This window comes from Dendrobates tinctorius, unplaced genomic scaffold (assembly GCF_039654945.1).
Source record: "Dendrobates tinctorius isolate UK_male_01 unplaced genomic scaffold, ASM3965494v1 ptg000211l, whole genome shotgun sequence".
In the NCBI taxonomy this organism is placed as follows: Eukaryota; Metazoa; Chordata; class Amphibia; order Anura; family Dendrobatidae; genus Dendrobates; species Dendrobates tinctorius.
The window spans coordinates 16782127-16808992 of NW_027361878.1; the positions used below are offsets into that span (position 1 = coordinate 16782127).

Below are 26866 nucleotides of genomic sequence, written 5' to 3' on the forward strand. Positions count from 1 at the left end.
CAACAAGGTCGGTGCTAGGATCACCTGGGGAGGTGAATTCACAATGTTGCAGGTCAGAATGGACACCTTGACCCAGGGTACTGGAGCAGCAAACTGGAAGGACAGAGAGAACATGGACACTGTGGGCAGTGCTGGACACAGACAGGAGAGGCAGCTGTGCAACAACAGTGCATGAGTCATTTGCAGTCCAATAACTCATCATAATGCACAATTACATCTGCTTTTGGTGGTGTGTTATGAATGAGTCACCGTAGGAGGCAAAAAACAGAAATACTAGTTATGTCCAGAAAACCAGAGAAGTTGGCAGCTATCGGATTGCAGACCCCTGAACCTATCAACAACAACTAACAGTAGCCGTGGGGGGTTCCTACGGTGCCCTAGACCCCTCGATCACAGCCGGAGAACTACATAGCCTAAAGACAGAAAGGGAAATCTAAACTGCCCCAGAGCAGACCCCAAAGCAATAGGCAGCCCCCAACATATAATGACGGTGAAGCAAGATGAAAAAACACTCACACAGATAGAAAGATAGGCTGAGCAAATGATGGGGCCCAAGCTAACTAAATAGGACAGAATAGAAAAGCTGCTGTCTGCAATCCGCCAAAACCCTATCAACAACAAGAGCCAACAGACTGATAGCGAAGAAGGCCCTGAAGACGCTAGGCTTCAAAAAGACTATATCAGTACTCAGGTATTTTCTGAAGACAGAGCAAAAAGGAATTCAGCTCACCCCAGCAGGGAATGACAGAAATCCAGAAAAACAAAGCAAAACAAAACCAAAACACAAATGCAAAAAGCAGAGCAGAAAACTTAGCTTTTGAGGCGCAGGAATCAGACTGGTCTCCAAGAATCCCTCAGAGAAATCACCCGCAAGGCAGAAGGGCGTCGGCTGCCTTATATCCAGTAAGTAATTCCAGTCACCCAGTCATCATCATTTAGCTCAGGTGCTTGGTAATCAGCCTCACTACCTTCCTTCACCAGAAGAGGGAGTTCATCAGACCTCAATGGTGAAGGGGAAAATGAACTCACAACAGTACCTCCCCCTTGAGGAGGGGTCACCGAACCCTCATCCATGCCACCAGGGCGATCAGGGTGAGCCCGATGAAAGGCACGCACCAATCTTTTGGCATGAATATCAGAGGCAGAGACCCAGGAATTATCCTCCTGACCATAACCCTTCCACTTAACCAAATACTGGAGTCTCCGTCTAGCCAGACGGGAATCCAGTATTTTCTCTACCTTATATTCCATGTTACCTTCAACCAATACAGAGTCTGGAGGTGCCACCCCCGGAACAACAGGTTCAACAAACCTCTTCAACAAGTTCTTATGAAACACATTATGGATTTTAAATGTGACAGGAAGAGCCAAACGAAAAGAGACCACATTAATAATCTCCAAATTCTTGTAAGGTCCAATAAATCTAGGCTTAAACTTAGGAGAAGCCACCTTCATAGCGATATTTTTTGATGATAACCACACCATATGACCAACCTTAAACTGGGGACCAATGGTCCTATGTCGGTTGGAAAACCGCTGGGCCTTTTCCTGGGAGAGAGATAACTTATCCACCACTTGGTCCCAGATCTGGTGCATTCTCTCCACCACAGTATCTGCCCTGAAGAAAATCGAGGATGAAACCCAAAGTTACAAAAAAAGGTGACATCAAAGTGGCAGAACTAGCTCTATTATTTAAAGCAAATTCGGCCAAGGGCAAAAATGAAACCCAATCATCCTGATCAGCAGAAATAAAACATCTCAAATACGACTCCAAGGTCTGATTTGTTCTCTCCGTCTGCCCATTGGTCTGAGGGTGAAAAGCAGAGTAGAAGGACAACTGAATTCCCAGCTTGGAACAGAAAGTCCTCCAAAATCTAGACACAAACTGAACTCCTCTGTCAGATACAATGTTCTCAGGAATCCCGTGCAAGCGAACCACCTGTTGCAAAAACAGGGGCACCAACTTAGAGGAAGATGGCAACTTAGGAAGTGGTACAAGATGAACCATCTTAGAGAACCTATCACAAATCACCCAAATAACAGTCATTCTCTGAGAGACATGCATATAAGAGATGAAATCCATTGAAATATGGGTCCATGGCCTCCTGGGGACCGGCAGAGGCATCAACAACCCACTAAAGCGAGAACAAGATTTAGCCCGGGAGCAAGTCCCACAGGACTGCACAAAATTCCTGACATCACGAGACAAGGCGGGCCACCAAAAAGACCAACTCACCAGATCTCTAGAACCAAAAATACCTGGATGACCAGCCAATGCAGAGCAATGAACTTCAGACATCACTCTCTTCTTCCACTGGTCAGGAACATACAACTTTCCACTGGGACAACGCTCAGGTTTGTCCTCCTGGAACTCTTCCAGAGCACGTCTCAAATCGGGCGAGATGACAGAAAGAACTATCCCTTCACCTAAGATGGTAGTAGGCTTGGTCACCACAGGAGAATCAGCAAAGAAGCTCCTAGAGAGGGCGTCTGCCTTGACATTCTTAGTGCCGGGAAGAAAAGAGACCACAAAATCAAAACGCGTAAAAAACAAGGCCCACCTAGCCTGTCTAGGGTTCAAGCGCTTGGCCGACTCTAGGTAAATCAAATTCTTGTGGTCAGTGAGGACCACGACTTGATGTTTAGCTCCCTCCAACCAATGTCTCCACTCCTCAAATGCCCATTTCATGGCTAACAGTTCCCGATTCCCCACATCATAGTTACGTTCAGATGGAGAGAACTTTCGGGAAAAGAAAGCACAGGGATTCATTTTAGATGTCACAGGATCCTTTTGGGACAAAACAGCTCCTGCACTAATCTCAGAAGCGTCCACCTCTACCTGGAACGGGAGTGAGACATCAGGTTGCCGCAAAAGCGGGGCAGAAGTGAATCTTCGCTTCAGCTCCTGAAAGGAAGAAACAGCCTCCGGAGACCAATTCAACACATCAGCACCCTTCTTAGTCAGATCAGTCAATGGCTTGGCAATACTAGAAAATTTTGCTATAAATTTCCGATAAAAATTAGCAAAACCCAAAAACTTCTGGAGGGCCTTCAAAGAAGTGGGCTGAACCCAATCATAAATGGCCTGTACCTTGGCCGGGTCCATTTCAATAGTTGACGGAGACAAAATAAATCCCAAAAATGAAATCCTCTGTACCCCAAAAAGGCATTTCGATCCTTTGACATACAGGGAATTCTCCCTCAAGATCCGGAACACAGTCCGAATATGTTCCACATGAGAATCCCAATCCTTGGAGAAGATCAAAATATCATCCAGATAGATAATCAAAAATGTATCCACAAAGTCTCGGAAAATGTCGTTCATGAAGCACTGGAAGACAGAAGGGGCATTAGTGAGCCCAAAAGGCATCACCAGGTACTCAAAATGTCCCTCCGGAGTATTAAACGCCGTCTTCCATTCATCCCCATGCTTAATGCGGATAAGATTATACTCCCCCCTGAGGTCAAGCTTGGTAAACCAGCAAGCACCTTTAACTCTGGAGAATAGATCCGAAATCAGGGGTAACGGATACTGATATTTAATAGTAATTTTGTTGAGGGCACGATAATCAATACAAGGCCTTAATGAACCATCCTTTTTGGCCACGAAAAAAAATCCGGCACCTAAGGGTGAAGAGGATGGTCTAATATGACCCTTCTCCAACGCCTCCTTAATATAGGATCGCATAGCCTCGTGCTCGGGTACAGATAAATTGAAGAGCCGACCCTTGGGAAATTTACACCCCGGGCTCAGTTCAATTGCACAGTCATAACTCCTATGAGGAGGCAAAGACGCAGACTCATTCTCACTAAATACATCATAAAAGTCCGCCAAATAGTCAGGAACATCATGCGACTGAGGAGAGGTGGAAAAAAACGGAGCCTCACTAAGGGCACACCGACAACCCCAACTCACCACAGACACAGATTTCCAATCCAAAACTGGATTATGAATTTGCAACCAGGGAAACCCCAGAACAATGCTATCATGCCAATTATGCAACACCAAAAATCTGCAATTTTCTTGATGGTCTGGGGCGACCCGCATTACCACCTGGGTCCAAAACTGAGGTTTATTTTTCGCCAAAGGAGTAGCATCAATCCCCCTCAAAGGGATAGGCATCCGCAGAGGTGTCATCGCAAATCCACAACGTTTAGCAAAATCCAAGTCCATTAGGTTCAGGGCTGCTCCCGAATCCACAAAAGCCTTGGCGGAAAATGTGGACAGGGAGCAGATCAGAGTAATTGCCAGAAGAAACTTAGGTTGAACACCACCCACAGAAAATGTGTGTGCAAAACGTTTCTCTCGTTTAGGACAGACAGAAATAATATGCGAGGCATCTCCACAAAAAAAACACAGCTTATTACGCCTTCTGAACTCCTGACGTTGCTCCCTGGACAAAACTCTATCACATTGCATAGGTTCAGACACTTGTTCAACAGGTGGCAACACCTCTCGTGCAGTCCTGCGTTCACATAAACGCCGATCAACCTGAATGGCTAATGACATAGAATCGTCCAGACCAGAGGGAACAGGAAATCCCACCATAGTATCTTTCACGGCTTCTGACAAACCCTTCCGAAAGAGAGCTGCCAAAGCATTATCATTCCAGGTTGTAAGGACCGCCCACTTTTGGAATTTTTGACAGTACAATTCTGCAGAATCTCGACCCTGGCTCAATGCCAACAGGGTCTTTTCAGCCTGATCAATAGCATTAGGTTCGTCATACAACAACCCCAAGGCTTGAAAAAATGCGTTCACATTAGTCAGAATAGGATCATCTGGTTTCAAAGAAAACGCCCAATCCTGGGGATCGCCACGCAGCAAAGAGATGACAATTTTTACCTGCTGCGCGGAGCTCCCAGACGAGTTAGGCTTCAAGGCAAAAAATAATTTACAATTATTTTTGAAATTCAGAAATTTAGACCGATCCCCAAAAAACACATCAGGAGTAGGGATCTTTGGTTCAGCAGCATGTGAATGAGCAAGGTAGGCGGAAAATCCCCGCACTTCCGCAGCGAGCTGCTCCACACGATCAGACAATTGCTTTATCTCCATTGAGAGAAAAAAAAATTCCCCCTACGGCCACAGAGATATAGAGGAAAAAATATACACACTTTTTTTTTGTTTTTTTTTTACAATTCTTTCCTGCTATTGAGTACCCTAGGATCTGCGGTATGGCTGGTGATTCTGTTATGAATGAGTCACCGTAGGAGGCAAAAGCAGAAATACAAGCTAAGTCCAGAAAACCAGAGAAGTTGGCAACTATCAGATTGCAGACCCCTGAACCTATCAACACAACTAGCAGTAGCCGTGGGGGGTTCCTACGGTGCCCTAGACCCCTTGATCACAGCCGGAGAACTACATAGCCTAAAGACAGAAAGGGAAATCTAAACTGCCCCAGAGCAGACCCCAAAGCAATAGGCAGCCCCCAACATATAATGACGGTGAAGCAAGATGAAAAAACACTCACACAGAAAGAAAGATAGGCTGAGGAAATGATGGGGCCCAAGCTAACTAAATAGGACAGGATAGAAAAGCTGCTGTCTGCAATCCGCCAAAACCCTATCAACAACAAGAGCCAACAGACTGATTGGGAAAAAGGCCCTGAAGACGCTATGCTGTAAGTACAGGTAGTTTTGCTTCTACGGCACCAGAGGAGCTCAAGGACACTTAATCTGGCCAGATCCAGCCATCCAGCCAGCTTCAGAGCAGCGCTTACTTGCTCTATAGCAAACAGCTTGTAAGCGCTGCGTTCCTTGCCCGGTAAACTGTCCTCCTGCAGCATAACATGGGCAATGAGCGGTAAACTATGTGCTTAATAATAATACCACCATTCTTGAGAGGATTTTTAATAAGTGGCACCATTTAGGTTTTTAAATAAAAGATTCATTTTTACAAGGGGAAATAGCAACAAAAGTCAAGTTACATGTCATGCATCTACGCAACTTTAGGTATCTCTTCAGTCCATTTTGTCCTATGTAAAAATGAGTTTTTAAATATATCTATTTTTCATAACGCTGGTGGGTTCCTACATATATGGCCAGGGTCGGACTGGGGTGTCTGGGGCCCACCAGGGGAATGGACTCTAGGGGCCCACCCTACAGCTATATACAATTATCTGTCAGTCGTTATCCCCATTATAGTGGCGCATCGGCTGTAAAACACAGGCGGCTCCTGCACATCTACTGTGCACCACCACAAATGGGATGTATAATTACAGTAGTTTACATTAGGGGGTTCTTTGGTTAGAACAAGTTATCACCGATCCATGGGCTCCACAGGATAGGTGATCGCTTAGGTCCGACCATTAGAAACTGCACCGATCGGAAGAATGAAAAAGTTTTATCGTTGATGGTACACTTATCCTCATTTTAAAATGGAGTGGCAAGTGGGATATCTGACTGCAGCTCCATTCATTCTCTTTGGAGCGTCTACAAAAAAATAAGTGGAGCCACTGAGGGAAAGAATGGATCAGTGGTCAAGCCGGACATGCCACTCCAGTCTAATGGGGATAAAAAGTTCCACATTTTGCTGAATGGGTCCAAGTAGTCAGACCCCCACCAATCAATAGGTTATCATTTATCCTGTGGAGAGATAATTACTTTTTTCCACAGGAAACCCCCTGTAAGTGCATCTCTGCCGCTGTGTACACAGTATTTAATCTCTAGTTGAAATAAAGAATCTTCTCCTAAATAATATCAGAGAGAACAAATGACCGCCATACACAACACAATCCACTATACCAAGACCAATACTACCACATACAGGAAGAAATACCAAAACACCATGATCAGACCACATGGAGACCGAATAATACTACATACAAGGGACAAATACCGCCACACCATGACCAGATCACATATTACCACCACATAGTGACCGAATAATATGACATATTACCAGTATATAGGGACCAAATAATACCACATACAAGGAGAAATACTGCCACACCGTGACCAGACCACAAATTACCATCACATAGTGACCGAATACAATACTGATTATGAATACAAACCACAATACTAACAACACTTATTACCACCAGTGACATTATACACAGTACCTCTGTATAAAGTGTCAGCGTACAGGTAATACAGTGATCACCAGTGACATTATACACAGGAACTCTATATATAGTATCAGTGTACAGGTAATACCAGTCACATTACACACAGGAGCTCTGTATATAGTGTCAGTGTGCAGGTAATACAGTGATCACCAGTGACATTATACACATGACCTCTGTATATAGCATATAGTGTACAGGTAATACAGTGATCACCAGTGACATTATACACAGGAGCTCTGTATATAGTGTCAGTGTACAGGTAATAAAGGGATCACCAGTGACGTTATACACAGGACCTCTGTATATAGCATATAGTGTGCAGGTAATACAGTGATCACCAGTAACATTATACAAAGGAGCTCTGTACACAGTATATAGTGTGTGTGCATGTAATACACTGACTCACCAGTGACGTCTGTAGTTGAAGTCCTTCATCTTTGCTTTTCTTCAACCAGCACAGACCGCCGTCACTTCCTCCAGCCAGGACTCGTCTCTGCAAAAAATAACACAGTCATCAATAGATGATCGCTTCCAGAGCATTTTCCTTACTTTTTCCCTGACTTCTACACTATGTCAGATGAAGAAGAAAAGCAACGTAGTACCACCCTGCACAGTAACAAGATCCCCTTTTGTTCCCTCCATGGAAAACCATTTCCTAAAAAGTAAATTATATTACAGTAGTAATAATGTCCCTAATTGGACCCTAAAGAAATTATGTTCCCCACTTGTCACCATAAACTAATATAGCATGTTCCTCATTCTGGCCCCCAAACAGTAATAAAGTCCCTCATCCTGGCCCCCTTTATTTAATAATCTCACCCAGCCTGAACCCCTATGTCCCTTGTCCAGACTGGCCCCCAGATATCCATCCCGCTTCCCCAGGTATACATACTGGCCCTCATATGTCCCTTGTCCTGCCTCACCATATATCTCTCCTGGACCCGCATATATCCTTCCTGGTCCCTTGTCCTGCCCCCCCCATATAGCCATCCTGGCCCCACATATATGCAACCTGCCCCCCTATATATCAGCCCTGGCCCCTTCCCATATATCTGCATCTTGGTCCATTGCCCTGCCCCTCTCACCCATAAATCTATCTTGGGCCCCCATATATGAATTCTTGCCCACTCATATATATCCATCCTGCCCCCCCTCCATATATTCATCCTGGCCACCACCTCCCCCCATATATCTATCCTGGCTGCCCCATAAATGAATCCTGGCCCGCCATTTATATGCATCCAGCCCCCCCCCACATATATGCATCCTGGTCCCTTGTCCTGCCCCTCCCCCATATATCCATCAGGGCCCCCTCCCCCATATATCCATCCTAGCCGCTCCTTATATGCATCCTGGTCCCTTGTCCTGTCCCCCATAAATCCATCCTGGCCCCCCACATATATACATCCTCGTCTCTTATCCTGCCCCCCATATACAGCACAGACCAAAAGTTTGGACACACCTTCTCATTCAAAGAGTTTTTTTTATTTTCATGACTATGAAAATTGTAGATTCACTCTGAAGGCATCAAAACTATGAATTAACACATGTGGAATTATATAATTAACAAAAAAGTGTGAAACAACTGAAAATATGTCTTATATTCTAGGTTCTTCAAAGTAGCCGCCTTTTGCTTTGATTTCTGCTTTGCACACTCTTGGCATTCTCTTGATGAGCTTCAAGAGGTCGTCACCGGAAATGGTTTTCACTTCACAGGTGTGCCCTGTCAGGTTTAATAAGTGGGATGTCTTGCCTTATATGGGGTTGGGACCATCAGTTGTGTTGTGCAGAAGTCTGGTGGATACACAGCTGATAGTCCTACTGAATAGACTGTTAGAATTTGTATTATGGCAAGAAAAAAGCAGCTGAGTAAAGAAAAACGAGTGGCCATCATTACTTGAAATGAAGGTCAGTCAGTCTGAAAAATTGGGAAAACTTTGAAAGTGTCCCCAAGTGCATTGGCAAAAACCATCAAGCTCTACAAAGAAACTGGCTCACATGAGAACCGCCCCAGGAAAGGAAGACCAAGAGTCACCTCTGCTGCGGAGGATAAGTTCATCCGAGTCACCAGCATCAGAAATCGCAGGTTAACAGCAGCTCAGATTAGAGACCAGGTCAATGCCACACAGCGTTCCAGCAGCAGACACATCTCTACAACAACTGTTAAGAGGAGACTTTGTGCAGCAGGCCTTCATGGTAAAATAGCTGCTAGGAAAACAATGCTAAGGACAGGCAACAAGCAGAAGAGACTTGTTTGGGCTAAAGAACACAAGGAATGGACATTAGACCAGTGGAAATCTGTGCTTTGGTCTGATGAGTCCAAATTTGAGATCTTTGGTTCCAACCATGGTGTCTTTGTGCGACGCAGAAAAGTTGAGCGGATGGACTCTACATGCCTGGTACCCACCGTGAAGCATGGAGGAGGAGGTGTGATGGTGTGGGGGTGCTTTGCTGGTGACACTGTTGGGGGTTTATTCAAAATTGAAGGCATACTGAACCAGCATGGCTACCACAGCATCTTGCAGCGGCATGCTATTCCATCCGGCTTGTGTTTAGTTGGACCATCATTTATTTTTCAACAGGACAATGGCCTCAAACACACCTCCAGGCTGTGTAAGGGCTATTTGACCAAGGAGGAGCGTGATGGGGTGCTACGCAGATGACCTGGCCTCCACAGTCACCTGACCTGAACCCAATCGAGATGGTTTGGGGTGAGCTGGACCGCAGAGTGAAGGCAAAAGGGCCAACAAGTGCTAAGCATCTCTGGGAACTCCTTCAAGACTGTTGGAAGACCATTTCCAGTGACTACCTCTTGAAGCTCATCAAGAGAATGCCAAGAGTGTGCAAAGCAGTAATCAAAGCAAAAGGTGGCTACTTTGAAGAACCTAGAATATAAGACATATTTTCAGTTGTTTCACACTTTTTTGTTAATTATATAATTCCACATGTGTTAATTCATAGTTTTGATGCTTTCAGAGTGAATCTACAATTTTCATAGTCATGAAAATAAAGAAAACTCTTTGAATGAGAAGGGGTGTCCAAACTTTTGGTCTGTACTGGTACTGTGTCCCCTAGGGGGCGCTGTGTGGATGTCCAAGGAGAGTGGATGAAATGCAGAATATGGAATGACCGTTATGTACCTCAAGCTGAGTGGCCTTGAGATGGAGACTTATGTGCGTGTTAATCAGCAGTGATACTACTGAGGTGCTGGTTCAATGTGTCAGGAAATAGTTACCTCCAAACCCACCCAGGGGGTGTGTTTACTAACGCTATTGTAAAGTGTATATGTGAGTGGTTGAAGGACCTGTGATGAGGTCATAGTCATGTGACCCGGTAGGCGTGGCTACGGACCATATAAGGTGGCCAAGGTGAGTCACATGGAGGTGAATGCTGGGACCTGGTTGGTCCAGTGTGGAAGGTCCCGCTAGGAGAAGCATCTCCTGGCTAACAGCCTGTGGATTGGCTGTGTGAAATGGCTGCCAGCGTGTGAGAGTCCCAGAGGAGTGGGTGGATGTTTGCAGCGTGGGGAAACAGACATGAGGAAACCCTGACGTGGGTGAGATAAGGATGAGGCTGAAGAGCCTGAGTATGGACATTGAGTAACCTGTGTGTGACCACAGGCTTAACCAGAGTGAAGCTATAATGGACACTATGCTGTAATGCTGTTTATGTTGCTTCTATGGGTTTATGAAGGAGCAAACCGCATGGACTTTGCTATACTTTATGAAAACCTGTGCCGGATCTGATTTTGTGGCTGCTGAGCGAGTATCCCCTACTTGAATGACAGCGCTACCTCACACCCCCCATATGTATCCATCCTGCCCCCCCCCCCCATCCGAATGGGTATCCATCCTGGCCCTCCATCCCCTGTATGTGCATCCCTCCAGGGCCCCCCTCCATCCCCTGTACGTGCATCCTTCCAGGGCCCCCCCTCCATCCCCTGTACGTGCATCCTTCCAGGGCCCCCCCTCCATCCCCTGTACGTGCATCCTTCCAGGGCCCCCCCTCCACCCCCTGTACGTGCATCCTTCCAGGGCCCCCCCTCCATCCCCTGTACGTGCATCCTTCCAGGGCCCCCCTCCACCCCCTGTATGTGCATCCCTCCAGGGCCCCCCTCCATCCCCTGTATGTGCATCCTTCCAGGGCCCCCCTCCATCCCCTGTATGTGCATCCTTCCAGGGCCCCCCTCCATCCCCTGTATGTGCATCCTTCCAGGGCCCCCCTCCATCCCCTGTATGTGCATCCTTCCAGGGCCCCCCTCCACCCCCTGTATGTGCATCCCTCCAGGGCACCCTTCCACCCCCTGTATGTGCATCCCTCCAGGGCACCCTTCCACCCCCTGTATGTGCATCCCTCCAGGGCACCCTTCCACCCCCTGTATGTGCATCCCTCCAGGGCACCCTTCCATCCCCTGTATGTGCATCCCTCCAGGGCACCCTTCCATCCCCTGTATGTGCATCCCTCCAGGGCACCCTTCCATCCCCTGTATGTGCATCCTTCTAGGGCCCCCCTCCATCCCCTGTATGTGCATCCTTCTAGGGCCCCCCTCCATCCCCTGTATGTGCATCCTTCCAGGGCCCCCCTCCATCCCCTGTATGTGCATCCTTCCAGGGCCCCCCTCCACCCCCTGTATGTGCATCCCTCCAGGGCACCCTTCCACCCCCTGTATGTGCATCCCTCCAGGGCACCCTTCCACCCCCTGTATGTGCATCCCTCCAGGGCACCCTTCCACCCCCTGTATGTGCATCCCTCCAGGGCACCCTTCCATCCCCTGTATGTGCATCCCTCCAGGGCACCCTTCCATCCCCTGTATGTGCATCCCTCCAGGGCCCCCTTCCATCCCCTGTATGTGCATCCTTCTAGGGCCCCCCTCCATCCCCTGTATGTGCATCCTTCTAGGGCCCCCCTCCATCCCCTGTATGTGCATCCTTCTAGGGCCCCCCTCCATCCCCTGTATGTGCATCCTTCCAGGGCCCCCCTCCCTGTTATTTGCATCCATGTAGCTCCCCCCTCCCGAGAGAGTGAAGAGAAAAAAATCTTTCACTCTTACCTGCCTGCGCTCCCAGCGGTGGCACTGGGGTCCTCCTCCACCTCTGCAGGTCGGCGGCCGGCACGCTCATTGCAAAATTGCCGCCGACATAGCAGAGGCTAGTGGTGGATGTGTGCGCCCGTCACATGAAACTGACGTCATACGTCGGGCGCACACATGCCACTATCAATCGGGACGCGTGCCGCAGCGGTTCAGGTAATGAACGCTGCGTGTGCGCCTCCCTGGTCTTCTTAAAGTGCCCAAGCCCCTTTTTTCCCCCCCCCCCCTTCTTCTCCTCCTGGCTGGCTCCTTCCCACAGCCAAGGGGAGGGTCTACCGGGGGATTTCCCGGTACCCCCGCCAGGCCAGACCGAGCCTGCTTATACACAGTATACTGACCCTTTAGTAGCCTACTGGTATGGGGATGTATAATAATTCAGTAAGGGTGAAAGATGGCTATGACCTAGGGCTGGCGCACTAATGGAAATGATCAGAGATTTGTGTACCTTTGGTTGTTACGTATTGTGGTTTGTCATGTGTAAGATCTGTGTCTGGTAATTACTCTATGTAATGCCGTTTGTAATGTAGTAACGCTGTTCTTAATGTTTTGTTTGTAATGCTGTTGTAACGCTGCTGTGATACCATAATTTCCCTCGGGATCAATAAAGTGTATCGTATCAAACTTTGATGGCTCCAACACTGTATAATTGCCCTCTCACTGTAATCTCCAGTGTATGATGGACCCCTAGATAGCCTCCATATAGTATAATGCACCAGATAGTCCTCAATATAGATTCAAAAGTAAAAGCAACAAAATGTGATTTACTAATCAATACTCACATATATATACATACAGTTTGTGACCACACACGCGTATATAAGCACGCTAAGTATATACGACAAAAAATGGTTCTATACCATCATAAGATGAATCATAAAGAAGGATGTAAAAAATGAACCAAGATGTAACAAAATATGAAAATATTTCTTATTAATATTTTAGTACAATTTAAAATATGTAAAATCACAAATACCAAAGTTAGCCATTAGATGGCATTGCAGACAAGTAAATAGCAAAAATATACTTGACTGAGTTAACCCCTTAGCGACAGAGCCAGTTTGCAGCTTAATGACCGGGCCAATTTTTACAATTCTGACCACTGTCCCTTTATGAGGTTATAACCCTGGAACGCTTTAATGGATCCCGCTGATTCTGAGAGTTTTTTCGTGACATATTGTACTTCATGTTAGTGATAAAATTTCTTTGATAAGTCTTGCGTTTATGAAAAAAACGGAAATATGGTAAATTTTGTGATTTTAAAACTTTAAATTTTTATGCCCTTAAATCAGAGAGCGGTGTCACACAAATTTCTTAATAAATATTTCCCACATGTCTACTTTACATCAGCACAATTTTGGAAGCAAATTTTTTTTTTTGTTAGGAAGTTATAAGGGTTAAAAGTTGACCAGCGATTTTCTCATTTTTACAACAAAGTTAACAAAACCATTTTTTTTAAGGGACCACATCATATTTAAAGTCATTTTGAGGGGTGTACATGACAGAAAATACCCAAAAGTGACACCATTCTAAAAACTAGACCCCTCAAGGTGCTCAAAACCACATTCAAGAAGCTTATTAACCCTTTACGTGCTTCACAGGAACTAAAGCAATGTGGAAGGAAAAAATTAACATTTTACTTTTTTTTGCAAGAAATTTACTTCAGAACCAATTTTTTTTATTTTCACAAGTGTTAAAAGAGAAAATCAACCACAAAACTTGTACAATTTCTCCTGAATACGCTGATACCACATATGTGGGGGTAAACCACTTTTTCAGCACACGGCAGAGCTCGCAAGGGATGGAGCGCGTTTGACTTTTTCAACGCAGAATTGGCTGGAATTGAGATCGGATGCCATTTTGCGTTCGGAGAGCCCTTAATGTGCCTAAACAGTGGAAACCTCCAACAAGTGACCCCATTTTGGAAACTAGACCCCCCAAGGAACTTATCTAGATGTGTGGTGAGCACTTTGAACCTTCAAGTGCTTCACAGAAGTTTATAATGTAGAGCCGTGAAAATAAGAAATCCATTTTTTTTCCACAAAAATAATCTTTTCGCCCCCAAATTTTTATATTTACAAGGGTAACAGGAGAAATCATACCCCCACAGTTGTTGTGCGATTTGTCCTGAGTACGCTGATACCCCATATGTGGGGGGGGGAACCACTGTTTGGGAGCATGGGAGAGCTCGGAAGGGAAGGAGTGCCATTTTGGAATGCAGACTTTAATGGAATGGTCTGCGGGCATCATGTTGCGTTTGCAGAGCCCCTGATGTACCTAAACAGTGCAAACCCCCCAACAAGTGACCCCATTTTGGAAACTAGACCCATTAAGGAACTTATGTAGATGTGTGGTGAGCACTTTGAACCTTCAAGTGCTTCTCAGAAGGTTATAAACGCAGAGCCGTGAAAATAAAACTTTTTTTATTTCCACAAAAGTGATTTTTTTTTTTTTTTTTTTTAGACCCCAATTTTTAGACCCCCAAAGTTGGTAAATAGTGGAAACCCCTCAATTCTTGCTCCACCCCTAACCCCTACACACCCCTAATTCTAACCCTAATCCTAGTTCGCCCTAACCCTAATGGAAAACTGAAAAAAAAAGTATTTTCTTTATTTCGTTATGTTGGCCTAAGGGGGTGATAAACGGGGGGGGGGGTTATGTACTATTTTTTTTTATTTTGATCACTATGATCGTTTATCATAGTGATCAAAATTATGAATGGAATCTGCCAGCCGGAGCAGGCAGATTCCCGGCGGGCGCACTGAGCATGCGCCCGCCATTTTCAAGATGGCGGTGCCCATCGGAGGACGCCGGCGGGATGCGGGACCACCGGGAGGGGAAGTGAGGACCACGGAGAGGTACCGGGGGGGGGGGGGGGGAGAATCGGGGACCCTATTTCTCTCTCCTCTGATGTGCGATCACATCAGAGGAAAGAGAGATTTGCATAATCGCGGCTTTTTTTTTTTGCGGTCGCCGTTATAGGGTTAATAACTGATCGCAAAAGCGGGGGTCGGTAAAAACCGACCGATTCATGTTCTCTGGGGTCTCGGCTACCCCTGGCAGCCGAGACCCCGGAGAAAATCCGACACTGGGGGGCGCTATTCACTTTCTCCACAGCGCCGTGAATTAACGGCGCTGTGGTTTTAGTACACTCAATTACCGCTGTTAAAAGGCGTATCGGCGGTCGCTAAAGGGTTAAACCTACAACAAATAAATTTATATATAAATATTTGTGCAATTATAGTGTCATAATATAAATAAAAATCCTTATAAATACAAAGATTGTGATAAAGACTAACCATAAAGTGCAAGGTGCATAGGAACAAATACTATAGATTTATACCCTCAGTATATTGCAGTGCCAGGCGTCCCTCTGTACGTTTCGGCAGTATATGCCTTCTTCCAGGGGACTGTTTGCCCCCCATAGGCAGACTCTAGTATAAGGCAGACACTATAGTATAAGGCAGCCCCCCCATAGGCAGACACTATAGTATAAGGCAGCCCCCATAGGCAGATGCTATAGTATAAGGCAGCCCCCCCATAGGCAGACTCTGTAGTATAAGGCAGCCCCCCCATAGGCAGACTCTGTAGTATAAGGCAGACACTATAGTATAAGGCAGCCCCCATATAGGCATACACTATAGTATAAGGCAGCCCCCATAGGCAGATGCTATAAGGCAGCCCCCCCATAGGCAGACTCTGTAGTATAAGGCAGCCCCCCATAGGCAGACTCTGTAGTATAAGGCAGACACTATAGTATAAGGCAGACACTATAGTATAAGGCAGCCCCCCATAGGCAGACACTATAGTATAAGGCAGGCCCCCCATAGGCAGACACTATAGTATAAGGCAGGCCCCCCATAGGCAGACACTATAGTATAAGGCAGGCCCCCCATAGGCAGACACTATAGTATAAGGCAGGCCCCCCATAGGCAGACGCTATAGTATAAGGCAGCACCCCCATAGGCAGACGCTATAGTATAAGGCAGCCCCCCCCATTGGCAGACGCTATAGTATAAGGCAGCCCCCCCCATTGGCAGACGCTATAGTATAAGGCAGCCCCCCCATAGGCAGACACTATAGTATAAGGCAGCCCCCCCATAGGCAGACTCTGTAGTATAAGGCAGCCCCCCCATAGGCAGACTCTGTAGTATAAGGCAGCCCCCCCATAGGCAGACTCTGTAGTATTAGGCAGCCCCCCCATAGGCAGACACTATAGTATAAGGCAGCCCCCCCATAGGCAGACACTATAGTATAAGGCAGCCCCCCCCATAGGCACTCTGTAGTATAAGGCAGCCCCCCCATAGGCAGACACTATAGTATAAGGCAGCCCCCCCCATAGGCAGACACTATAGTATAAGGCAGCCCCCCCATAGGCAGACACTATAGTATAAGGCAGCCCCCCCCATAGGCAGACACTATAGTATAAGGCAGCCCCCCCATAGGCAGACACTATAGTATAAGGCAGCCCCCCCATAGGCAGACACTATAGTATAAGGCAGCCCCCCCCATAGGCACTCTGTAGTATAAGGCAGCCCCCCCATAGGCAGACACTATAGTATAAGGCAGCCCCCCCCATAGGCAGACACTATAGTATAAGGCAGCCCCCCCATAGGCAGACACTATAGTATAAGGCAGCCCCCCCCATAGGCAGACACTATAGTATAAGGCAGCCCCCCCATAGGCAGACGCTATAGTATAAGGCAGCCCCCCCCATAGGCAGACACTATAGTATAAGGCAGCCCCCCCATAGGCAGACTCTGTAGTATAAGGCAGCCCCCCCATAGGCAGACACTATAGTATAAGGCAGCCCCCCCATAGGCAGACACTATAGTATAAGGCAGCCCCCCCCATAGGCACTCTGTAGTATAAGGCAGCCCCCCCATAGGCAGACACTATAGTATAAGGCAGCCCCCCCCATAGGCAGACGCTGTAGTATAAGGCAGCCCCCCATAGGCAGACACTATAGTATAAGGCAGCCCCCCCATAAAAAATAAATCCCTCTCTTCTTCTTCCTGGTTCCTCCACTGCTGAGAACCGCACACCTCAGGACAGCGGGTGACGTCAGACGCGGACAGGGGGGTGATGGGAGAAGGAGCGCTCGCTCCTCTCATCAATGCGGTCAGCTGTATCGGCCTGTAGCCGTCTGTGCTGGGACTTGGTGACACGTTGGACATTGCATCACTACGGCATAGAAAGGCCTGGGAGGAGGCGGGGAAGCTTCCCGCAGCCCTGTACCTAGCTTGCAACTCTGCTCTAGTGCGCAGGCCCGACAATGACATCACAACCGTGCGCGCAGGCGCACTTGCAGAGCGCTTGTGTCGCGGGAGAGAGCGAGAAGATGGCGGCGGCGGTGGAAAAGATGTGAGTGGAGGCGACGAGAGTGGATGAAGTGTGATGTGTGTTACTGAGGGGGAAGGAAACGGCGGGGAAAGTGGCGGAGGAGGAGCGCAGTGGCGGCTGGTCATGGAGCTGGGCGTGAGGAGAGGGAGGACGAGAAAGGGACGGGGAAAGTGGCTGCGAGGGGGCGGAGGGGACTGTGAGGAGGGGGTGCGGGACACGGCGGGGGGAAGCGGCCTCTGTGCTGCCTCAGGCCGGCCACTGCGCACCGCCGCCGCCATGTCTGTGTCACTGTGTGTATATAATGTGTGTGTGGTATTTATACACATAAACCAGTAGCACGTGTGTGTGTGTGTGTGTATATGTATTTTTTTTCACACACAATTATTTCTTAACCCAGGCATTGCTACAATTGCTAATGTGTATACATACGCTACACGTGGTGGTGGGGGGTGTGTGTATATATATATATTTTGCAGTGTGTAGCTCTAGTACACTCACAGCAGATGTTACTTCAGCTGCACACTGCTGCCATGCATACTTTATATCTCTGGTGTTCTGGGAGCGCTGCAGTGTGTGGCTGTATCATATATACATCACGCAGTCTAAGGCCCCCGTTACATTTAGGCTGAGTTCACACGTGGCGTTCTTTTCGCGTTTCCGCTGTGGTTTTAAATGCGCGATTTTGCCGCCAAAAATGTGAAAAATAAGCATCCCATGCATTCCTATGGGATTCCGCAATGCTGTGTTTTTTTTCCGCGGCAGAGTCACTTCGCGGTAAGAAACACAGCATGCTCACTAATTTAGCGGTATCGCGGTGATCCCGCACCCATAGGAATGCATTGTTCTGCTTACTTTCCACATTTGGCTGTGCGCTCCATGCGAAAAGTAAGCAGAACATTTGCAGTTGGTGCCCACGCGAAACGCGCGTTGGGGCCGCTCTACGTGTGGTATATTTGGACATATTGGGTAAGAAGTCTTTTTGTGATTGTAGTATGGCTAGTGTTGAGCATTCCGATACCGCAAGTATCGGGTATCGGCCGATATTCGCGGTATCGGCCGATATTCGCTGTATCGGAATTCCGATACTTAGTACCGATACTTTTTTCATATCGAATACCGGAATCAGAAGTTCCCATAATGCTAGGAGCCCGCTCGATTTGATTCAGCCAATGGGGATCCTCAGAAGTGTGGGCACATCCTGTTAGGCATGTTAACTACTGGCATGGCTGTGATATGGCTGCTGAAATTATGTCCTGATGCACTATAAAAACCGCAGCAGCCGCCATTTCTGGTTCACTGCTGTGAATTCAGTTAGGGACAGGCTGCTGTTGAAGACTGTGAGGGACAGTTAGAAATAGCGATCATCAAACATCTATTGCTCTACCCAGGCTACATAATCCACCACTGTAGCATTTTTTTAGCCCAGCAGCGCTGTTTTAATAGCTGTCTGCAAGGGCTGTGTGAGTGCAGACCCACGCTGTGTAGTGTGTCCTGCAGGCACGTCTGCTTGTAGGCCACCCAGCGTGTGTCTCTGCCTCATACACATTTTTCTTTTATTGCTGCTTTTTTTTTTTTTCTCCTGTATAGTGTGCTTCCATACGTATCCATATACGTTGGTTGCAAACACTAAAGGAGTGGACAGCGGAGCCTTTCAGCAGCCTTTCAGTGCTATAGCCCATTTCTCTGCACTGTTTTTGGCTGTCTGATAGGTCTCTCTGTGTGTGAGTGCAGCTCACGTTGCAGTGTGTTCTACAGCCACCGCTGGTTGTAGTCCGCTCAGCGTGCGTCACTGCCTTATACATAGTCCTTTTTTTGCAGCTAATTTGTCCAGATTTTTGCTCCTATATTAGTGTGCTTCCATCCGCATCCATTGTCATTGGTTGGTTGCAAACACTATATAAGATTAGATAGAGGAGCCTTTTTGCTGGCTTGTGCCCTTCAGGGCCAGCCAGACTAGTATCACCCTATTTTTTGGAGCCTCATCAATTGCATTGTAGGTTAGCTTCCTGCATTGTAATCGCTCCAAAAAGTTTGTGATACTATAGCTTTCAAACTTTGGTCGCATCCTTTTATTCCCCCCCCCCCCCCCCCCCCCCAAAAAAAAAAAAAAGGAAATAAAGTTCACCAAACACTCCACTTTAGAGTTGTGTAGGCCACATTAGATCATATTAGTGTAGTACACACACTCTTAGCCAAATTAGTGTTTCTTATACTGGTTAGCAGGTGTTCAGGAATAAGAACACTAAGCCCCGACTTTTTTACTTTTCTGCCTATCTTTATCAGTCTACCAAGATGAAGAAGGCAGGGAGTAAGGCACGTGGCCGTGGAGTTTCAGCAGGGAGAGGACGTGGGGATTCGGTGTCTGCTGCGGCCACCAGTGACCCGGCATCCCCCTCTTTTACCAGGCAACAGTCTTTCATGCGCAGCTTTGTAGGACCTCGCCGTACCCCACTGCTGCTTGACGAACAAATTGAAGCCGTTGTCGGATGGATGGCAGCTAACGCATCCACTTCAATGACTTCCGCATCCTCCCAGGGCCAGAGCACTGAAGAGCAACCATCTGTCTCTTCACCACCTGCCAAATTGCCCAGGCAGTCTGAGAGCCCTGGACAGGAGCCATCTCAATCTTTACTTCTGTTCTCAGAATCTGTTGGCTTGGAAAGAGGTGGCCAGCCAAGCAGCATTCTAGAGCGTGAAGAAGAGGGAGTATGCAGTGATGCGCAACTGCTTTGTCCCTCTGAATCTGAAGAGGCGGGTCGGCCAGTGCCTATTGTCAGCACACCTCAGTACTCATCTGATGATGATGAGACTCAGTTGCCAATTTCTGGTGCGTACGGTGCTGGCGAGACAACCCAGGACCAGCCGGTGCTTGAAGAGGGGAGTAGAGATGATGAGGTCCTTGACCCATCATGGCGTCAGCCACAGGAAGGTGGTGGGAGCAGCTCTGAGGAAGAGATTCCCCGAATGGCCAAAAAAGGAGGGCGGGGGCAGACTTGGTTGCCTGTAGCCTCCACTTTGGCACCCGTGAGGAGCAATCCTCTTCCAAAACAGAAAACGGGCGCTCCCAGGACTTGCAGTGCGTGGTCTTTTTTTGACACAGTTGCAGATGATATTTGCTTTGTCAAATGCAAGCTGTGTCATCAGAAAGTTAAACGAGGGAAAAATGTGAGCAACCTCAATACCACAAATATGTGGAAACATGTGCGTACCAAGCACGAGGTGGAGTTACACAGACACACTGAAGATGTAGGCCAACCTTCAGCAGCACCTACCACCTCTTCAGCTCGTGTTGGGGCCTCTTCCTCCAGTTCACACACAGCTGTTTCGGCTTCCTCACTGGAACGCCATGGAAGAACCTCTGCCACTGTTGTCCAGAGACCCAGTGAAATTCCACCCACTGAACCACGTTCTCAGTCATCAGCACACTCCCAGGCCACTCACCAGAAATCGGTAGCACAGGCATGGGAGAAAAAGCGGCCATACTCGGCAAACCATCCCCGAGCACTGGCTCTGAATGCCGGCATTGCCAAACTCCTGGCCCTTGAGATGCTGTCATTCAGGCTGGTGGAGACTGACACCTTCCGGAACTTGATGTCATTGGCAGTTCCACAATACAATGTGCCCAGCCGCTTTTATTTCAGCAGGCAAGTCGTCCCTGCCCTGCAAAAGCATGTGGAGGGAAAAATTAAAAATGCGCTACTAAACACCGTCAGTAGCAAGGTCCAGCTGACCACCGATGCGTGGACCAGTAGCCATGGACAGGGACGATAACTTTCCCTCACTGCCCATTGGGTCAATGTTGTGGAGCCGGGTACAGATCTGGAGAGTGGCTCTGTACGTATTCTGCCAACTCCAAGGATTGCAGGAATGCAGTCTGTACATATTGAGTCCTCCTCCTACTCTAGTTCCTCGGAATCAGCACTGCATGAGCCTGTTAGGCCAGATATGAGCACAGGTGTGGCCAAACGTCAACAGGCCGTCCTTAATTTCTTTGGGGTATCGGAGCCACACAGCACAGGAGCTCTGGAATGCCATCAAGCAGGAGAGCGATGTGTGGTTTGTGCCAGCGAATCTCCAGCCAGGTTTGGTAGTGAGTGACAATGGCCGAAATCTAGTGGCAGCTCTGGGCCTAGGCAACCTCACTCACATACCATGTCTGGCACACGTGCTCAATTTGGTCGTGCAGAGCTTTCTGAGGGACTATCTGGATCTTGATGCACTGCTGCACAAGGTTCGCCTAGAGTGTGCTCACTTGCGGCGTTCCAGCATGGCAAGATCGCGCATTGCATCTCTGCAACGCCGATTCCGCCTGCCAGAACATCGCATCATATGTGACCTCCCCACCAGGTGGAATTCAACGTTACATATGTTGGAGCGGTTGTGTGAGCAGCAGGCAGCAGTAATGGAGTACCAGCTGCATCAGGCACAAACAAGTCGCACTGTGCGCCGGACACACTTCACCACCACTGAGTGAGCCACTATGAGGGACATCTGCCAAGTTTTGCTTGCCTTCGATGACTCCACGCGGATGGCCAGTGCAGATGATGCACTAGTCAGCATGACTGTCCCCCTTATCTGTCTGCTTCAAAAAACCTTACAAGCTCTAAGTGAGGAGGTTTTTGAAGAGGATGAGGAGTCAGAAATGCCATCTGCTTCTGGCAAGTCTGCGCAACGTGCTTCCACACAAAGGCCCAGGCAGGGGACACTTTGTGAGGAGGATGACGAGGAGTCAATGGAGGAGGAGGAACACATCTCTCCAGAGGAGGGAGGTACACAAGGCTCTAGTAGTCAGTGTGTACAGCGAGGGTGGGGTGATGCTGAGCAGGCTGAGATGCTGCCTCAAGCTGGGGACAGCGTTTCCGGTGCAGTTGGCAGTCTGCAGCACATGGTTGATTTCATGCTGCAGTGCTTGTTAAATGACTGCCGCATCGCCAACATTCTCCACACGGCTGATTATTGGGTGTACACCCTCTTAGATCCTCGCTACCGGGACAACTTACAAAGCCTCATACCACAGTTGAACCGGGAGCGTAAAATGCGGGAGTACCAAGAAACACTTGTGCAGGCCATCATGTTCTCCATTCCCCCCCGCAAGTGTTGCTGGTAGTGCTTTTCAAAGCAGCCATGTGGGTAGAGGCAGTGTAGGAAGCTCTGCACAAAGAGGTAGCAGAGGCAGTGCCGCAGGACAAGGAAAGGCCAGTATGGCCCAAATGTGGAAAAGTTTTGTGGGACCGCCACAGACGGCTCCAGTCAGCAGGAGGCAACGTTTCCGTCAGATGGTGACAGACTACTTGTCTTGCCCTGTCACTGTACTCCCAGACGGCTCTTCCCCATTCAAGTATTGGGTCTCTAAGCTGGATACATGGCCAAACCTTAGCCAGTATGCATTGGAGGTGCTGGCTTGCCCTTCTGCCAGTGTATTATCGGAACGTGCCTTTAGTGCTGCAGGTGGTGTGGTAACAGACCGTCGCACGCGACTATCCGCCGATAATGTTGACCGGCTTACTTTTGTGAAAATGAACAAGGCCTGGATCTCACCTGAATTTGCCAGTCCTCTTCCAGAATAAATGGCTGGCAACAGGATCCAGGTCTCCTGTTGTGTTCATGTTTCTATGACCTGAACTTTATTTCCTGGGCTACAGCAACGCCCGTTGTTGCTCAGAAGTGCTGTCCACACAGACAAAACACTCGCTCATGTATAAGTGGGGTTCGGTAACGTCAGCTGATCCCCTGCTGTGTGTACGGCAAACTCTCCTGCTGCCTACAACTTCTGACTACCTCTGATTTTATATGTTCTCTGATTTGCCCTCTGTCTCCACTCTGTTTTGAGTATTTCCTCCGGCCTACAACACCGCCTGTTTCCGCTCTCAAGTGCCGTCTGCACAATCCACACTTGTTCCTGTGGTACCTGGGTCCTGTAACATCTGCTCATCTCCAGAGGTGAGTCCGGCAATGTCTCCTGCTTTGTCTACATTCCCACTACTTGTAGTGGAAAAGTGGACAGAGCAGGAGACATTGCCTGACTCACCTCTAGGGAGAAGCTGGTGTTACAGAACCCCAGTAACACAGGAACAAGTGTTGGTTGTGCAGACGGTATTTCAGAGCAGCAAGTGGCGTGGTTGGAAGCCAGAGGAAATAGTTGAAACAGAGTGAAGCCAGCGGCCTAATTGGAGTACGTTGACAGTAGTGTAGAAAGAATCGAAAACTGCCACCAAGGAGGCCTCGGCCTACTACCTGATTTTCCCTGGGCTCCGACACCGCCAGTTGGTGCTCAGAAGTGCTGTCCGCACAGAAAATAAACACTCGTTCATGTGAAAGTGGGGGTCAGTAACGTCAGCAGATCCCCTGCTGTGTGGAGGGCAAACTGCTGCCTTCAAATTGTAACTACTTCTGATTTAAACATTCTCTGATTTGGCCTCTGTCTCCAGTATTTCCCCTGACCTCCAACACCGCCAGTTCCTGCTCACAGTTGCTGTCCACGCATTCCACACTTGTTCCTGTGTTCCTGGTGTTCTGTAACGTGAACTGATCCCCCAATGTGTGTCCTGCACTGTCTCCTGCGCTGTCCACCTTCCCACTGCAAGTGGTGGGAATGTGGACAGAGCAGGAGACATTGGCAGACACACATCAGGGGATCTGCTGACATTACAGAACCCCAGTAACACAGGAACACGTGTGGATTGGGCAGACGGCTACTGTACGCATAAACTGACGGTGTTGGTGGTCACGTGAAATCCTGGAAACAGAGTGGAGACAGATGCCTAATTGGAGCACGTTGACAGTCTGTTGTAGCCTACAAACAATCTAAAACTACACCAAGTAGGCCTCGGCCTTCACCATGATTGTCACTGGGTTCCAACAACGCCAGTTGGTGCTCGGCAGTATCTTTGGCACGGGTACTCCCTGTTGCCCAGCCTGGTTCCAGCACGCCAGCTGTTTCCGGGTAGTGTCAAGGTCACTATGCCAACAATCCGTTGCCCTGTCGTCTTGCGGCCGGGTTAGCCGACTCTACGGTGCCTGCAGTTTAGGTGACTCCTATGTGGGCTGCGGGAACTGGCACTGAAGGCTGGATCCGTAGTGCCAATGGGACATGGACCCCCTGTAGGACTGTGGGTTTCGGTAACTGCGGCCGGCTTGCGGCCTGGCTACTTTGCTTTGGATGGGTACCTTCTGCTACCCACCCGGGTTCCAGCACTGTCAGCTGGTTCTCGCCAGAGCCTTTGGCCTAGGTGCCTCCATCTCGGTATCCGAAGGTCCAGCACCGTCAGCTGGTCCTTGGTAGCGCTTTCTAGCACAGGTACCTCCAGTCTAGTAACCGTGGTCCAGCACCGTCAGCTGTTCCTCGCTAGTGCCATTGGCTCTTGTTCCTTCTGCTACCCATCCGGGTTCCAGCACTGTCAGCTGGTTCTCGCCAGAGCCTTTGGCCTAGGTGCCTCCATCTCGGTACCGAGGCCCAGCACTGTCAGCTGGTCCTTGGTAGCGCTTTTTAGCACCGGTACCTTCTGCTTAGTAACCGTGGTCCAGCACCGTCAGTTGGTCCTCGGTAGTGCCATTGCCTCTTGTTCCTTCTGCTACCCATCCGGGTGCCAGCACTGTCAGCTGGTTCTCTCCAGAGCCTTTGGCCTAGGTGCCTCCATCTCGGTATCCGAAGTCCAGCACCGTCAGCTGGTCCTTGGTAGTGCTTTTTAGCACAGGTACCTTCTGTTTAGTAACCGTGGTCCAGCACCGTCAGTTGGTCCTCGGTAGTGCCCATGGCTCTTGTTCCTTCTGCTACCCATCCGGGTTCCAGCACTGTCAGCTGGTTCTCGCCAGAGCCTTTGGCCTAGGTGCCTCCATCTCGGTATCCGAGGTCCAGCAAGGTCAGCTGGTCCTTGGTAGTGGTTTGTAGCACAGGTACCTCCTGCATAGTAACCGGGGTCCAGCACCGTCAGCTGTTCCTCAGTAGTGCCATTGGCTATTGTTCCTTCTGCTGCCACTAGGGGTTCCAGTACTGTCAGCTGGTTCTCGCCAGTTTCTCAGCCTTCTTGTACCTTCTGCTACATTTCCAAGATCAAGCTTTTTGAAATTGACTTTGGTAATCCTTATTGATCTCCATGACGACGACCCTGAAGACCAGAAATATGACCCTAAATAATATGACCAAGAGGACAAAGAACATGAAGACAACCACCAAGAAGCAGAAGAACAGAACGCTAAAAATCATCATAGAAGAAATCAAAATTATAAGCAGAAGAAGACTAAGCAGTAAATGGGGGTGAGTCCGATCCTCCTCATGGTGCCCCTGGAAAATGCCGGCTGCTGCAGGCCAAACTGAACGCGGACAAATCCTGTTGTAAATCTTTTGTGACAGGCAGAACGTAAGGTGTAATCTTATAACTTTTATAGATAAGTACTACAGGAATGCCTGTCGCCATAAGAAAATGAAGAAAAAGAATAGGAAGAAGATGAAGAAATAGCATATGAAAATTAATAATAGCTGAATAAGAAGAATATGAAGAATGGAAAAAAAAAATTAATGGGAAGAAGATTAAGAAGATTAATAAGGTGAAGAAAAAGTTGATGGAAAAAATGCTACTGCTGCGGATCATGAAGGAGAAAGTGTGGGAGAAGTACAAAAGAAGGTGAAGAGCATGGAAGTTGTGAAACATACATATCTGACAAAATATAAAAAAGGTTAACATAGTCAATATCTTTTTAACTCCGAACGTCTTGAAAAAAAAAATTGGAATTAATGCTATGCCATGTGATTTGAATAAACCACTATGCCTTTAATGTCTCCTCCACCTCCAACAATACATTCTACATGATTCTTATTTGTTTTCAATTATGTAGAATTAGCCAACAAGGAAATAAAGGGCTTTTTTAAATTCCGATACCGGAAGTCCCATTGACTTGAATGGGACTTCCGGTATCGGAATCGGTGATACCCGATATTTTTTTCGTATCGGGCGATACCATCCGATACGATATTTTTGGGTATCGCTCAACACTAAGTATGGCACTTTAAGGCTGCGTGCACACGCTGCGGATTCCGCTGCGTTTCCACAGCGGTTTTGGCCGCTGTGGACCCGCAGCAGTTTTAGCTGCGGTGTACAGTACCATTCAAATGAATTGGAAAAAAAAAACGCTGTGCCGACGCTGCGGAAAAATCCACGCGGATTTGCTGCGGTTTTGAATCCGCAGAAAGAATTGCATGTCAATTCTTTCTGCGGAAACCGCTGCGGGTTCCTATCTCCACCATTGTGGAGATAGTGAATCCGCAGGACCAAACCGCAGGCAAAACCGCAGATAATCCGCAGGTCTTTGGACCTGCGGATTATCTGCGGTTTTTGCAAAATCCGTGCGGATTAATCCGCAGCGGATT

The 26866-nt window shown here is 48.1% G+C and overlaps 1 protein-coding gene and 1 long non-coding RNA gene across 4 annotated transcripts in view; one reads left to right on the forward strand and one right to left on the reverse strand.

Moving 5' to 3' along the window:
* The window catches only part of LOC141058316 (uncharacterized), a 33590-nt gene extending 16282 nt beyond the window's left edge, over positions 1 to 17308 (reverse strand). The window contains exons 1-2 of one of the 2 annotated variants that reach the window (XR_012222138.1): positions 12124 to 12332; positions 7480 to 7566 (exon numbers count right to left, since the gene is read on the reverse strand). This is a non-coding gene — a long non-coding RNA (uncharacterized lncRNA). Of the gene's footprint in view, positions 1 to 7479; positions 7567 to 12123; positions 12333 to 17204 lie in introns of those variants that run through there. The other variant, XR_012222139.1, reaches the window with a different exon arrangement.
* DPF2 (double PHD fingers 2) overlaps positions 17284 to 26866 on the forward strand; it is an 85776-nt gene continuing 76193 nt past the window's right edge. For both annotated transcript variants that reach the window (XM_073554520.1, XM_073554521.1), the window contains exon 1: positions 17284 to 17523. In XM_073554520.1, the coding sequence (XP_073410621.1) occupies positions 17435 to 17523 (89 nt within the window). In that variant the 5' untranslated portion in view covers positions 17284 to 17434. The remainder of the gene's footprint in view (positions 17524 to 26866) is intronic.